Source organism: Pelodiscus sinensis, chromosome 10 (genome assembly GCF_052426305.1).
Source record: "Pelodiscus sinensis isolate ZL-2025 chromosome 10, ASM5242630v1, whole genome shotgun sequence".
In the NCBI taxonomy this organism is placed as follows: Eukaryota; Metazoa; Chordata; order Testudines; family Trionychidae; genus Pelodiscus; species Pelodiscus sinensis.
The window spans coordinates 9,322,478-9,337,980 of record NC_143061.1 but is presented as its reverse complement, the minus strand read 5'-3'; the positions used below and the strand labels follow the sequence as shown (position 1 = coordinate 9,337,980).

At 38.4% G+C, this 15,503-nt stretch overlaps 1 protein-coding gene across 6 annotated transcripts in view; it reads left to right on the top strand.

The window, feature by feature from the left end:
• Positions 1 to 15,503, top strand: part of ATP11B (ATPase phospholipid transporting 11B (putative)) — a 108,481-nt gene that overhangs the window by 44,226 nt on the left and 48,752 nt on the right. For all 6 annotated transcript variants that reach the window (XR_012906317.2, XR_016350339.1, XM_075938048.2 and 3 more), the window contains exons 11-21: positions 544 to 694; positions 4,538 to 4,735; positions 5,316 to 5,474; positions 5,733 to 5,908; positions 7,545 to 7,613; positions 8,708 to 8,781; positions 8,862 to 8,965; positions 10,257 to 10,438; positions 11,213 to 11,416; positions 11,632 to 11,785; positions 14,653 to 14,755. Coding sequence is in view for 4 of the 6 variants with exons in the window: in XM_075938048.2 (XP_075794163.1) it covers positions 544 to 694; positions 4,538 to 4,735; positions 5,316 to 5,474; positions 5,733 to 5,908; positions 7,545 to 7,613; positions 8,708 to 8,781; positions 8,862 to 8,965; positions 10,257 to 10,438; positions 11,213 to 11,416; positions 11,632 to 11,785; positions 14,653 to 14,755 (1,574 nt within the window). In the remaining 2 variants the exon portion in view is untranslated. The remainder of the gene's footprint in view (positions 1 to 543; positions 695 to 4,537; positions 4,736 to 5,315; positions 5,475 to 5,732; positions 5,909 to 7,544; positions 7,614 to 8,707; positions 8,782 to 8,861; positions 8,966 to 10,256; positions 10,439 to 11,212; positions 11,417 to 11,631; positions 11,786 to 14,652; positions 14,756 to 15,503) is intronic.

The following is a 15,503-nucleotide window of genomic DNA, read 5'->3' as shown; positions in this document are numbered from 1 at the left end:
GTAGGATGCACAAGAAGCTGCTGTAGGATGCACAAGAAGCTGCTGTATCTGTCCCTCCCCTTGTTTTAACGTTTTATATGCACTGACATCAACTCTGGCCTTAATTAGTATTGAGACGGTTGAATGTATAGTTCTGAGAAGCAGTGCTATGAAACTGCCTTTTTAAGTATTTGGATTGAGTCTCAATATTTGTCTTTATTGGCTCCTTAAGTGGTATTTAGAAAAGAGGATGTCCTTTGAGTAAAGATGATAAAAGTTAATCCCCAAAACTCCCAACCGTGTCTGTTACAGGAGACAGGTGTTGATAGTGTTACACCGTAATTTAACTTTAATTTAGTGTATATTCTAGTCAAGTTCAGTATTCATTTCTTGTTTGCCACTATTGTTTCTATTTGTGACAGAAACTTTTCTGTTTGAAACAGACACGCTGAAAATATTTGCCAACAAATATTTTGTCATAGCTAAATTTTAACATTGCTTTCATGCATTAAGAAAAACCAAAGTAGAATACACTGAAATAGTATTTTTGTGTCCTCCTTCTAGGTCTATGAATTCATTTTTGATTATCTATTTAATGATCCTCCTTTTTGAAGCAGTCCTCAGTACAATCTTAAAATATGCATGGCAAGCTGAAGAAAAATGGGATGAACCTTGGTATAATCAGAAAACCGAACATGAAAGAAACAGCAGTAAGGTAATGTGATTGTGTAAATATACATATTGATTAAATACACCCAGATATCATTAATAGTATGCGTGAACCTTAGAATACTTCAGTCTGCTTATATTCTTATGTTAAGAGCTTCAAAAAGATCTCACCAGACTAAGTGATTGGGCAACAAAAAGGCAACTGAAATGTAATGTTGATAAATGTAAACTAATGCACATTGGAAAAAATAATCCCAACTATATATACAATATGATGAGGAATAATTAAGATACAACTACTCAAGAGAAAGATCTTGGACTCATTGTGGATAGTTCTCTAAAAACATCCACTCTGAGCAGCAGTCAAAAAAGCAAATACAGTAAACTTCCGATAATCCAGCACCTTTAGGACCCAGGGGGTGCCGGATTATCAGATATGCCGGACTATCGGAAGGGGGGGCTATGAGGGGTCTGGACCCAGACCCCTCATAGCCCCCCCCTTCCGATAGTCCGGCTCTGCCCCAGGCGTCCCTGATTCAGCCGCTGCTGGTCAGTTTCAGCAGTGGCTGAATCGGGATGCCTGCAGCAGAGCAGCTGGAGTGCTGCCGGGTTGGTCCGGTAGCGCCAACCTTTGGCGTGGTGAGACCAATCCAGCAGCACCCCAGCTGTTCTTGGGGATGCCTGGGGCAGAGCAGCTGGGGTGCTGCTGGGTTGGTCCCACAGCGCCGAGGAGTGGCACTACTGGACCAACCCAGCAGCCTCCCAGCTGCTCTACCCCAGGCGTCCCCAAGTCAGCCGCTGCTGAAACTGATCAGCGGCTGACTCCAGGAAGCCCGAAGTAGATCTGCTCTGCCCCGGGCTTCCTGGAGTCAGCCACTGGTCAGTTTCAACAGCAGCTGAATCGGGAGGCCTGGGACAGCAGCTGGGGGCTGCGGGATTGGTTCCCGCAGCGCCACACCTCGGCGCTGTGGGACCAACCCGGCAGCACCCCAGCTGCTCTGTCCCAGGTGTACCCAAGTCAGCTGCTGCTGAAAATGACCAGCGGCTGACTCCAGGAAGCCGGGGCAGAGCAGCTCTACCTCGGGCTTCCTGGAGTCAGCTGCTGATCAGTTTCAGCAGCGGCTGAATCGGGGACAGCTTGGGTGCTGCCAGGTTGGTCCCGCAGCGCCAAGGGGCAGCGCTAGGGGACCTACCCGGCAGCACTCCAGCTGCTCTGCCCCCAGCTTCCCCGATTCAGCCGCTGGTCAGTTTTAGCAGCGGCTGAATCAGGGAAGCTGGGGGCAGAGCAGTTCCAATGGTCCGGCTGCCCAGAGCACTTCCGGGTTCCTGATGGTGCCGGACCATCAGGAGTGCAGGACCATCGGAGTTTTACTGTAGAATGTTAGGAATCATTAAAAAAGGGACAGAGAATAAGACAGAAAATATCTTATTGCCTCTATATAATACCATGGTACAACCACATCTTCAATACTGTGTACGGATGTGGTCACCTCATCTCAAAGATACATTGGCATTAGAAAAGGTTCAGAAAAGGGCAACAAAAATTATTAGGGGTTTGGAACGTGTTCCATATGAAGAGAGATTTAAAACATTTGGACTTTTCAGCTTAGAAAAGAGGAGACTAAAGGTCTATAAAATCATGACTGGTGTGGAAAAAGTGAATAAGGAAAAGTTACTTACTTGTTCCCACAATATAAAAATTAGGGGTCACCAAATGAAATTAATGGGTAACAGGTTTAAAACAAACAGAAGGAAGTTTTTCTTCACTCAGTGCACAGTCAACGTTTGGAACTCCTTGCCAGAGGATGCGGTGAAGGCTAGGATTTTAACGGGGTTCAAAAAAGAGCTAGATAGATTCATGGAGGTTAGGTCCATCAGTGGCTGTTAGCCAGGATGGGTAGGAATGGTGTCCCTAGACTCTTTTTCTCTGGAGGTGAGTGACAGGGGAGGGATCACGTGAGGACTACCTGTTATGTTCCCTCCCTCTGGAGCATCTGGTATTGGCCAGTGTCGGCAGACAGGATACTGAGCTTAGATGGATCTTTATTCTGACCCATTGTTCAGGCCCAGTTTTGGAAGGCTTGGTTTTAAGTACGGTATATTCACAAGGCTCTGTTACAGGGTTTTGTGTGTTTATTTCACATTGTTGAAGGGTATCTTCCCCATCCTTTTTTGTTGAAACAAAAAGATTAGTGTAATTTTACTTATTTTGTGTTGTCTTTTTGCAGAGATTTTATTACAGTTTTTATTTTAGGAAATCCTGTAGTGCTGGTATTCTTCAAGTAACTTCCCCTTGCCTGTAATTTCAGTGCTTTGAAGACCTTGCCAGACGGAATTATCTTACTCACCCACTTTCTTTTAGAGTTTGAAGGGATTGTTTGAAGATGTTCCATTAGATCTTATAGTTTACATCTCTGGAAGATATCCCTACTTAGTCGTCGTCTTCTTTTTTTTTTTTTTTTACTTTAATTTTATTTCAGAATTCTGACTTGTTTTAAGGGCCTCCTGTGTCCCATTCAGTTCAGTACCTTTTTATATGTTTGGGAGAGGATGAATTGTCAGAGGCACAAAGTGGAGTTAAATGTTCATTTTCCATTTACTTACATTGGGAGTTAGGCATCTAATTCACCTTTGTAACTTTGGAAATCTCCTCTCTAGACTCTAAGGCAGTGGCTATAGGCATATGCTGACTAATCACCATACTGTAGAAGAGTCCAAATTACTGGACTGAAGCAAGTTCTCCCAACTTTCACACTGGTGCTGTAAAATAAAGTGGAATAATGTAGGAAGAGCTCTCATCATTCAGGAACCTACAGCTATTGTTGTATTGGTATCTTTATTATAACATGTGACTTTCCCATGTCTAGAGGTGACAATTTTTAAATTAGGGAACCTCAGTTTTGTAAATCACTATGTATGCTAATAGTGCTAATTAAATAGTTATGGCAACATTGCCTAGTTAAGAAGAATGCTTTTTTTTATTATTCACAAAATATTTATATTTCTACTCTATGCCTTCACATTGGTCTCCTACTCCAGTATATTTTAATGGTTTTTAAAAGGTGTGTTCCAGTACTACGTGTCTCAAATATCCATCATTAAGCTTTCAGACATTGATAGGAATTTCCTCGGACATAAATTAAATTCTGAGATGGTTAGTTTGTGTAACATTGAGAGTATTAAAAAGAAACTGTAAAATTGCATTTCACCCTTGATTTACAACTTTTTCAAAATATGACTGAACTGTGCCGTCAACCTTTAAAATAGAAATTTCTATCTTTTGTTATTTTGACTACTTCAACATGAGCTTTGATATCAATTATAAATTCTGAATACTGTATATAAACTGGTAATGTGGAACATTGCTTTCAACTTATTTTGCTTCACAACTTGTAGATTGTTAGAAAAGTCTGTGGTGATTTGGCGGAGTATGTGATGTGAGTTAGTCATTTGAATCCAATTCCTAAAAGAAAGTGTTCACATTTCAAAATCATCAGCACGCTTAATACTAATTGGCACCTTCCTTTATGGTCTTAGTAGAGAAGACATGGATTGATGGCCTTGAAAACGGAAATATCCCCTCATCACTAAAAGAAGCCCGTAGTGAAGCCTGCAATGTTGCTACTTGTGTTTTACAATTTGAGTATATGGAGGAATTTCATTGTCCTCTAATAGATAATCTAATGCTTCAGAGGGGTGGCCGAGTTAGTCTGTAACTGGAAAATCTTAAAAAATAATGAATAGTCTAGCAGGTGCTGCTAGACTCTTAGTTGTTGTGTTTTTAAGTTTTTCCAGATAATCTGATACCTTTCATAATATTGAAACACACTCACGTGACCGTGTTTCATTTAATAATTCTGATAATTGTTTCCCTTTTTCTCTCTCTCAGATTCTCAGATTTATTTCAGATTTTCTTGCTTTTCTGGTACTCTACAATTTTATCATACCTATTTCACTTTATGTGACTGTTGAGATGCAGAAATTTCTTGGATCTTTTTTCATTGGCTGGGATCTTGACCTCTATCATGAAGAAACAAACCAGAGAGCACAAGTAAATACTTCAGATCTCAATGAGGAGTTGGGACAGGTAACAACTTTTTTACTTTTTGTTTAAATATCATTGATAAACTGTGAGGAAAAGTATTAGTGACTTCATTTTGACTATTGATGTTAAAAAAAACTTGTTATTGTAACAGTGTAGCTGCTAAAAATGTTACACATTGGCTCCCTGAAAATAGGGCCAGCAGCCAGTGAGTGTACTCCTAACTGCCAGCCCCACTCTAGGGGATTCAGCTGCCTCGCACTGCAGACTCTCATACAGAGTCTGCAGTGCAGGGCGGCAGCTGGCTCACTCGGAGCTGGTACACGCAGGGAGCTAGTTCTCTGCGCACTGGCTCCCGCCCCACTCCTGGGGAGCTAGTATGAAAGTGGGTAACCAATAAGCATGGGCTTATTGGTTACTCATTTAAACAATTGCACTGTTACATCCCTAATATTGAGCAACTGTTATGAGTAATTAAAAACTGCATATCTGATTTGATGGTAGAAATACATACTTGAATCTTCTCTTAATGGTAGGAAAATAAGTTTGTGAGATATAGGGAGCAGGTAATTTTTCTGTATTAAATGAACATGATTTCAATTTGTTGTTTTTTATATTATTGTAGGTGGAGTATGTATTTACAGATAAAACTGGTACATTAACTGAAAATGAAATGCAGTTTCGGGAATGCTCCATTAATGGCATCAAATACCAAGAAATCAATGGCAAGCTAATTCCAGAGGGTTTGTCTGAGGATTTCCCAGATGGATTTAGACAGAGTCTTGTAAGTTTTTTTTTTTTTTTTAACTGATTAGATGCTGTATAATATTTAAACTGAAATGTTTTTTCTTGGTGTCTGATGTAGAAAAGCAGAACTTCTGTAAGGATTTCCTGTGGTAAAAGAATTTCAGAAAGAATGGTAGATGTAGGGCAGTTTGAGACATTTGATTATTTAAATATCAGCCTGTTCTGTGGCACCAAAGAAGAGCACATATTGTTTTAGAAAGATAAACTTGGTTTCTGAATTGCTTTGTCTTTATAGATGAAAGAAGAAGAGCTCTTCTTGAAAGCAGTCTGTCTCTGTCACACAGTACAGATCAGTGCAGATCAAACTGATGGTATTGGTGACGGGCACTGGCATACTAATGGAATAGTGTCTAAGCTGGAGTATTACGCTTCCTCACCAGATGAAAAGGCATTAGTTGAAGCTGCTAGCAGGTGAGTTCTGAGGCCAAAGTTGTGAGAGGCACAGCTTGGCCAATAGCAGCTTCAAAAGTGAACAGGGAAATTTCTCATCCCTGTAGCTAATTACTATAGTTTACTGCAAGGGCTTTTATTTCACCCTCACACCCCTTCTGAATCAGTTGATAGGAGGCAGTCCCAGGACATGGTCAGTGGAGTCTGTACTTCTTACTATGATTCCACTGGAGACCTGGGAACATGTCTGGCCATATTTGTTACTTGCCCTGGGGTAATGATATTATCTTCCCTCTCCAACATAGTTTCCACACGCAAAGTCACTTTATTGAGACTTGTATCTCTGTGTAATTAAATAAATTGAAAAATTACTTGTGTGCCATGGATATATAGCAATTCTGTACCCTTGAAATAGAACATGTAACTATTGGCATTCATAGTCCTTTCCTATGTAGGGAGTGTTATTTGCTTGGTCTGAGTGCTGTCCGTTGACATTATGGGCCCTGCAATTTTGACTTTCTGAGGATAGAATTCTGCAATTTTTCCAGTCTTAGAATGAGTGTTTGGGATACACCTTCTATGTGCCAGCCATCATTTCTCAATAAACTCAAATACCACGTTTGGCTTATCTGTAAGATTTCTCTTCAGGAGCTGTGATAGTAGTGAAAACAGTCATCCAAAAGAGCCTTTTCAAGTTCAAGTATTGTTTGATCTCAAAAATAGTAACAAAGCATAATGAGGGGGAAAGGGTTTTTAACAGTAAGAGGTCTACATACAGTCAGTCTCACTTAAAGGCTTAGTTAGGCCTAACTTATTCCAGCCACTCATACTCAAGGGAACTACGGTTCAATCTACCTTCTGTCAGTCTTCCTCTTTCTCCTACTGCCCTTCAGGGACTTCCTTTTTATCCCCTCGAAAGTTCTTTGTACCACCTACAATCAGAAATAAAACTTTGAGTGAGTGACACCTGCGTTGTCCTTTAAGTTGCAGCAAATGGGAAAATTAAGCGATTGTCCCCTTTCCTGCATGCATACAAGCAATCTTTGCTTGAAGTAATGACTTGTAATCATATAGCAAACAACATAATAATAAACAGTTGTATAATATTCATAAAACACTATAGGCATCCTACATCCTTCACAAGTAGACTGTGATTATTAGTCTTCTAGCACAATCTCAGATTAGATTACTAATGAAGCATTTGTACATTGCAGAATATTTTAATAACTATTACAGTTAAGTACTCTGACTGTAAAGGTTTGTTTTAATTTTCTAGTTTATAATACACCAACCTTGAAATTGGATTACTGTTAAATAGTTTCATCCGTTAGCTTTAAAATAAAATAGTCTATATTACCAGATCTGTAGAAGATGTAGAAACACTCACCTGTATTAAATGCTGGGTGGTTAAAAACATAGAAACTACTGCTCTCCAAACATAAATGGAGGGCCCTATGCTCTCATGTTACTATTTCACACTGTATTGGAATTATCTGTCATATAGAAGAGTCACAGATGCATTGAGTATTGTTAATTTTCTGAAAATTAGAACATTTTTCAGTTTATATAATACTTCTATCTTTTAAAATATGGCTCTTGCACAGAATCTCATGCTATATTCATTAACAGGTAAACTTTTTTTCCCTTTCACATTTAGAGTTGGTGTTGTATTTACTGGAACTACTGGGGAAGGTATGGAAGTGAAAAGTCTTGGAAAGCCAGAAAGGTATTTCTTTCATATCACTTATGACTCTCTAAAGACAGAACATTAAATAATGTGGATTAATATAATGTATTTTGTATTATCTTTACCCTTACTAGCTGTAAAGCATAAAATATTTTGTTCCTCTTGCTTTACTCATAACTTTTTTTTGAACCTTTGCCTGGTATGTCTAGGGATGTGAAAGTGTAACCTGTACACGATTAACTGATGAGCCTAGGCTCATTGGTTAACGCTCACGGTTATGCCCAGGCTCCCGGTATATGCAAGGAGCTGTCTTAAACACTGGCTCCCTGCACACGTCAGCTCCCATGGAGCTGCCTGCCCCCCTTCACTCCTAAGCTGCAGCCTCCATATCAGAGGCTGCAGTGTGGCGGAGAAGGGCAGACAGAATTTGGCTTAAAAGCAGACTGCCCCATCCTATATGAAACTGTGACCACTGAAGTTTTCAGCAGATGCACAGTTACTTAATTAAATGCATTTTAACATCCCTAAGTATGTCCTTGAAACAGGTAGTATTGTGTCTTCATGAGAATTAAATGCATGTAACAATTGAACAAGTATCTGTCTATAACCTACTAGTATGTATATTATAGCTGTCCTCTTCCTGTGTGCAATCCACAGAGGATCTAAGTCTTGTTCCGGTTCTCAGAAAATCCAGTTCTTTAGCTCAAGTTTGTAGTATGTGAAGTCCCTAATTCAGTTTCTAAGATCAACTAGATAGCAACTGTCATACATAGAAATTTTGATCATGTCTCGAATTTTTCAGAAAAGAGTTGAGAATGTGTGGGTATTTGCATTCTTTTCAGTATACCATAGAATTTTTTTTTTCCTAATCTATCTTTAAAATACAGTGATGGAGGTCAAAATGTTCAAGCTTCTTACCTCTTTCAGAGCTCTTAAATATTTTTTTGAAAAGTGACTTTTACACTTAGAATTCTAAATTTTATTGAAAGTATGTGGATCTTATGTTTGTCACTTAACTTAAAATGTAACATTTGGAAAAGTGCTAAGGAGACATTTTTATAACGTATTTAACTGTTTCCTACTGCCATTTGTTTCTATGAAAAGCTGCTTTCCTTTCTCTTTCCTCTCACCAGGTATAAATTACTTCATATTTTGGAATTTGATCCAAATCGTAGACGAATGAGTGTCATTGTAGAGAGTCCTTCAGGTAAGCAACTAACTCTTGTACAAAGTTGTAATTGTTTACTGCCAAATGGTGCCTGTGATCAATTTTTACTCTATTCTTAGGAGAAAAGCTCTTATTCACAAAAGGAGCAGAATCATCCATTCTTCCTCACAGTAGAGGTGGTGAAATAGACAAAACAAGGATTCACGTAGATGAATTTGCATTGGTAAGTCAAAAATTTGCATGAGCTGAATCTACTAATAGATTTTGGTTCCTTGTGCTGCTACTCAGAAAACATAGTGGAGGTGTACAAAAAAACTATGGGTTCTCTTATGTGAAAAAGGCACTTCCTCTGCAAGAACTGAACCTGACACCACCAAATCAGTACAAATTAGTCTTCTAAAATAGTTTGATTTTTTTAAAATCAGTGTAGTTTCTAAAACAACAACAAAAAGATTTATAGTTTAAAATGCATTCAGATTTAAATTTGGCATTTGCATCCTAAGTAGTCACTATTATTTAAATCAGTTGAGAACCTATTCAGTCCTTTCTTGGCTGCTGCCTTTTAACCGAACCCTTTGAATCTCTGGTGAGCTCTTTTGTTCCTTCTAAACACAATATTTAGGCTTTAAATTAATTCAAGAAGTTTATGCGGTTTTAAGGCCCTAGATAGGTTTAAACTCGGAAAAATGTTCAAGAAAAGATCATGTATAGGTACTGGTCAAGAGTGAAGAAGCACTTGTATGGGGAGAAATTCTGAAATTCCATGAGCTCGAGTGCCAGCAATTTGTAGATGACACTGAATTATATTACTAACATTTTGATACCAATGACACCTTCCTATTCCAGGCTCTGAATGAGGAAGATTTGACTGAGCCTATCCCCTAGCAAGGTAGAGCTGATGCTCACAGGGAATACTTGGAAAAGCTTCCAACCACACTGAGCTCTCCTGTTGAGGGAATTTGTTCCCAAATCCTCAAAATAGACCACAGTCTGAGTCCATCATTGAACTCTCATTTAACACTGGTTGCAAAACCGTTTGTGACCAACTAAGAATCTATAACCTATCCTTTCCCGTGACCACTTTTCATTAGCCGAACACTGTTGTTACCCCCATGCTATGTTACTGCAACCCAAAATGTATATATACATAGATATTAGACAATTGTATAACCTGCAGTATTCGGTCACTGGTCAACATTTGGTCTTCTAGTGCTTGTAAATCAAATACATTGCTTCTCCCTCTTCCAGGCGACCAATTATATATTTTTTGTCTTGTATGTTGCTGAGTGCATTTTTGGCGTTTAACCTAATTTTAGCTTGGTAGCAGTAATCTGCCTTATCTAAAGCAAATGGTAAGTTTTTTAAAGTAACCATTAGGAATATTTATAAGATATAAATATTATATTTGTAGTGCCTTTTTAGTACCTTTCATATGTTTTTAAATCATTTTATGAACATTATGCCTCATAGCATCTTTCAAAAAATATGTGCTGCAATGTCTTGATTTATTACAGAAAGGATTAAGAACTTTATGTGTAGCCTATAGAAGATTCACAGCTGAAGAGTATCAGGAAATAGACAGACGGCTTCATGAGGCTAGAACTGCCTTACAGCAGCGAGAAGAACGACTTGCAGATGTATTTAACTTCATAGAAAAGGATCTGGAATTACTTGGGGCCACAGGAGTAGAGGACAGGTATGTTTTTGGCCTTCTGATTATTATCCTACAAAAACAAAACAGGCTTCCCTTTTATAATTTCATGGTGGTGTATCCTTCTTTGTAAATTTGTCCCAACAATCCATGAATAACAGAAGGCTACTTCTAAATAAATGTGCACGCACATTCAATGAAGTCTTAAATGTACTAAACACGTTAAGTGTATGAGGCTTAATTGTTCCAATAGGATGCCATGTGCTCTCCAGACAGGTTTTCAACTGTCTACCTTGTAAAGTGCATGAAACACAATCAGACTGAAATAATTGTATATTAAGAGCTTCTAGATGACTTCTGGAAAAACACAGAAAAGTAGATACCTTGACAGCATTCTATTTTTATGTTGTATTTTTTTAAAAATTATTGTAATTAGTCTCAAAATAAATTCTGCTGATTCACAATTTGAAGGAAAAGTAGAAAAAAGATATGGACTGTAGGAAATTAAAGTTTATTAAAACTTCTAAATATATTCAGAAGATCTTGGCTAATAGTGATCTCCAGACCTAAAACTAGTACAGTATTCCAGGTCTTGATTAGTGGAAATAAAATGGACTAAATACATTTTGTGAATAGTGTAAGGAACATCCTTATTGTATCTAAATAAGCCAAATTACACGCTAAATATCCTACCAATTTCAAATATGATTTCGTATACCTTTTTATCTCACGCTTTGTTTAAATATTAAGCCTAATCATAATGTGGACTGTTTCTTTGTAGAGTGATCTAGCGGTTAGTGAAGGTGTTCTTATTTTCAGACTTCAAGATAAAGTCCAAGAAACAATAGAGGCACTCAGGTTGGCTGGTATCAAAGTATGGGTGCTTACTGGAGATAAGCATGAAACAGCTGTTAGCGTGAGTTTATCATGTGGACACTTCCATAGAACCATGAACATCCTCGAACTTGTACAACACAAGTCAGACAGTACGTGTGCAGAGCAGCTGAGGCAGCTAGCCAGGAGGTAACATATTATTTTTATTTCTCAAGTTTTATGACAGTCATTTTAGTTCATTTAGATGCCCGATATATAAATTTATTCTGACACTAATAACGCTGTTGCTTCTGAAAGTCTAACAGATGCTCTTCTCAACTTGCGTGATTTTGTTGAGAATACACGTACCTATACTAAAATAAAATGTTTTCAAAATAATAATGACTTTTTTTTTATCTGAATAGAATAAAGGATGATCATGTAATTCAGCATGGGCTGGTTGTGGATGGGACCAGCCTCTCTCTTGCACTCAGGGAACATGAAAAACTGTTCATGGACGTTTGTAAAAAATGTTCTGCAGTGCTGTGTTGCCGCATGGCACCACTGCAAAAAGCAAAGGTAAGTCAGTGTACAATATTCGTGATACTTTTCAAATATAAACATGTTTAAATTTGTAAGTTATATGATTGCATTGATTATGGTGACCTCCTGCATTACAAAGCGTATTATAAAGTTAATATTTATCTTCTTTTCAGAAGAATAGGCAGTATGTCTGTGGTTTCAGCAATACCGTATCTTAAAGGTTTGGTTCTCCAGTTTAGTTTAGAAGTCTTGTCATCCAATAGAGTTGTCTTTATTATTTACCTATTAAGTCTGCATCATTGGTGCTTCTGTCACTTGGGCACCTGGATCACAGTGAAAAATGAGATCATTAAATCAGAGTCGTAAAATTTAATTTCTAAATTGTGCACTATTCAAGTCAGTTGATCTAACAAAATACCCTTTAGTAAGGGTCTGTGTGTGGCCGCTGTTCCAGTGCTGTATACTGTACAATACATAGTCCAGTAGGTGGTTTCACAGTAGTAGAACTTACATAAACCGCCTGACAGCTACAGTGGAGCAATGAGGGGATGTGGTTTCTAGTATCCTAATTGAATATATAGACAGCTAAGTGTGAACAAATTAACATCCCACCAAAGGGACCGGGAGCAACCACAGGCTATATATATTCACTAGCATTCATGTAGCAATATAACATTTTGGGTTTTGCTCATTTAGTATATTTTGACAAAAGGAAAATATTTTAGGAAAGGTTTTACTTCATAGAAAACCTGTGTTTGTAGGATATTGAAGTGACTCTGACTCCTGCAATGTTTTGAGTATCTCGGCTTTTTAATGCTATTTGAGTAAAGACATAAGACTTTCTCAGTTCCTGCTGACAGGAAGAGAGTCCAGTCCTGTTAATGAGTAATACAGATTAGACTCCTTCAAGGAAATCCTTTCCATCTCAACCCTGTAGCTAAAAGGAGAAATCTTCTTGAATTAAATTGGAGAAGTTTTATGGAGAAACTGCTGCTTCAGTTCTTAAAAGGTGTAAAAGATCCAGGAGATTGAGGGGAAATGATTCCTAGCTTCTGAAAGTCAGAATATGATCTCTAGTGGTAATGTGCTTCCAAACTATATTTTTCTCGAAAGCCCTGGATTTTACATCTACTCATATTTAGGTCTTCATTGACTTTTTTTCAGCAGTTTTAATAAATTCCTGGATATTCTGCAAGACTGGGTAGTTGGTATCTATCTGACTTGTTCATGTTGGTCACATGAATGAAGTTAGACACTGTGATTCTGTTCAAACTATGTAGAAGAAAATGGTTGCGGAAATACTGGTAATTTGTTTACCACTATCCCATCCAGCAATCCAGATAGATTCAGTATTACAGTCCTGGGTGAAATTTCATGATTGGTGTTTGCCTATAAACAATCCTTTCTGGAATGCTTTTGAGTGGCTAACTGCCATGATAAATCTGTTGCTCCTGGGAGAGATTATTATGCTGCTTAATGTCATGGAACTGAAAATAGGTCAATCGGCAACAGTTTTTTAAGAGCATCAGACACCTTTCCAGCGTGGAACTGGCTTCTGATATATCCAGTGGGCTATTATTTAATATTAAATAATTATATGGGAATCAAAACAGATAATCATGGCCCTGCTTCAGTAGCCACTGAAATCAGAGAGATTTTCATTTTTCAAGTATTTGAAATTTCAGAAGTTTGTTTCTTGATGTTACTGTTCCCCACTGGCTGAGACAATTCACTGGCCTGAGGATGGTAGTCATATTACATATTTTGCTTGACTTGAAATTTTTCTTGCCAGAATGCATCTTGAAAGTGTAGCTATCTCCCAGGTTTGGGTCAATACCTATATAGTTGCTTTTGCATCTGTGGGGTTCTTATTCTTCGCTGCCAAAGGTGGCAGCCAGCAAAAACAATTTTTCACATCATTTACTTCATGTTTTCTCCTACAAATAGATCTTACTCATTTCCTACATTTTATCATAACCTATGTTAAAAGCAGCTTCAGATGGAACGGATTTGCCTTATCCTTCAAAACAGGCAATGAGGATAAACATGCATTGTGGCAGCTTACTCTAGGCCTGTAAGATTGTGTTCCTTAAGCTATTTCTTCTATTTCTCCATATTGATACATCAAGGAGTCGCATGATTTTCCTCTGGGAGATATGTTTTGAAAAGATTTCTGGTTCCACCTTCAGCACCTCAAAGGCTCTGACCATATGTAATTGTATTTTGTGATGTTTTATCCCTTTGAACTATCACATCCAGGAAATGAATGATTCATTATTTCTTGGCCGTATGTCTCTTCTAAGTTATGCCTCTCAAGTTGGAGTATCCCTAGCTTTGGTGAGCAGATTCCTATTCAGAATGTATTTTTTCTGTGTAAAGGAAAGATTTTGAGAACTGCTGTTCTCAAGAATGCACATAATTCTTGCATCCAGAGATACAGCGTTTTTTTCATGTCACCTCTTCTGCAGTTATCCTGCCTGGTAACGAAATTGGGCACTAAACTTGCTTTGCTTTGAAAAGAGAAGGAACTGTTCTTGTTGGTGTCATTCTTCATTGGAATTCCTGACTTTCTCATATCATTTTTATGGTGCTGATACCTATTTTGCCATGTCTGCATAACTAGATTAAAGCTCGTGTAGTTCTGCCTACCCCAGCTATATTCACGTACTTGATTGCAGTGTAGACATATCCTAAAAGTTGTATTCAAGAACAGGAGGCTTTTCCGGTAGAGCTGTGAATTTGTTCTGCTTATGGGACATGCTGGAGATATTCTATCCAAGTATGTTTATCCCTGGGGTTCATTGGCAGTTGCAGTTATTTACAGGTAAATAAGCTGCTCATAAATCGACAGACTTATAAACTGAAAATCTCTCTCCTCCTACTCCTCCCCCTTCTTTTTCCAGGTAGTACGGCTGTTAAAAACATCTCCAGAGAAACCTATTACGTTAGCCATTGGTGATGGGGCTAATGATGTAAGCATGATACAAGAAGCACACGTTGGCATAGGTAACTCAGAACTTTCACTTTAATATAAATATTTAATGTTTTTGTTCTTAAGCATTATACTATATGTCGAATTAGTCTATACTTGTACTTTTAAACTCCTAAACTTTAGACATTTTGACACCTAAAAATGATGATACATCAGTATTCCGGTCATTTTTAAACATACTTGCAGTGGCATGTTGTATGTCAGAATTTCAGTGGAATATCAATAGAACAACTATTCCTTTCTGAAGCCGGTACCTTAAATATCAGTAGCTTGTGTCTGTTAGAGTGCATATCAGAACCTCGACCTCCATAAAGTGGTAATCTCTTAATTATCTTCAGACATTACTTAAACACTATTAAACATCTTTCTTGATGCAGTATCAAAGCTATTTCCTTTGTATAACTAAAATTTTGACATCATCCATCTAGCTTCATTACTACACACTGATCTAAAAATAGCTGCAAGGTCTTGAATATCCTGATGTGCACCTAGTATAGCGGTGGGCAAAAGGGTCTCCATGGGCCAGATCCAGCCCATCAAGCAGGTTAAGAGGCCCCGTTAAGAGGCCCTATTCTCCCGCCCCCAGGCCAGTCAGGGCTGAAGGGTGAAGAGAACCGCACGAAGTTTCCTCCGCCCTGGCAGGGTAAGAGGAGACTTTGCATGCTTTTCTGCCCTCAAGCCCTAATTGGCCTGGGGGCAGAAGGGAGAGCATGCAAAGTCTCCTCCCACCACCAGGGGTGAACCTCTGGGTGTGGCAAAGAC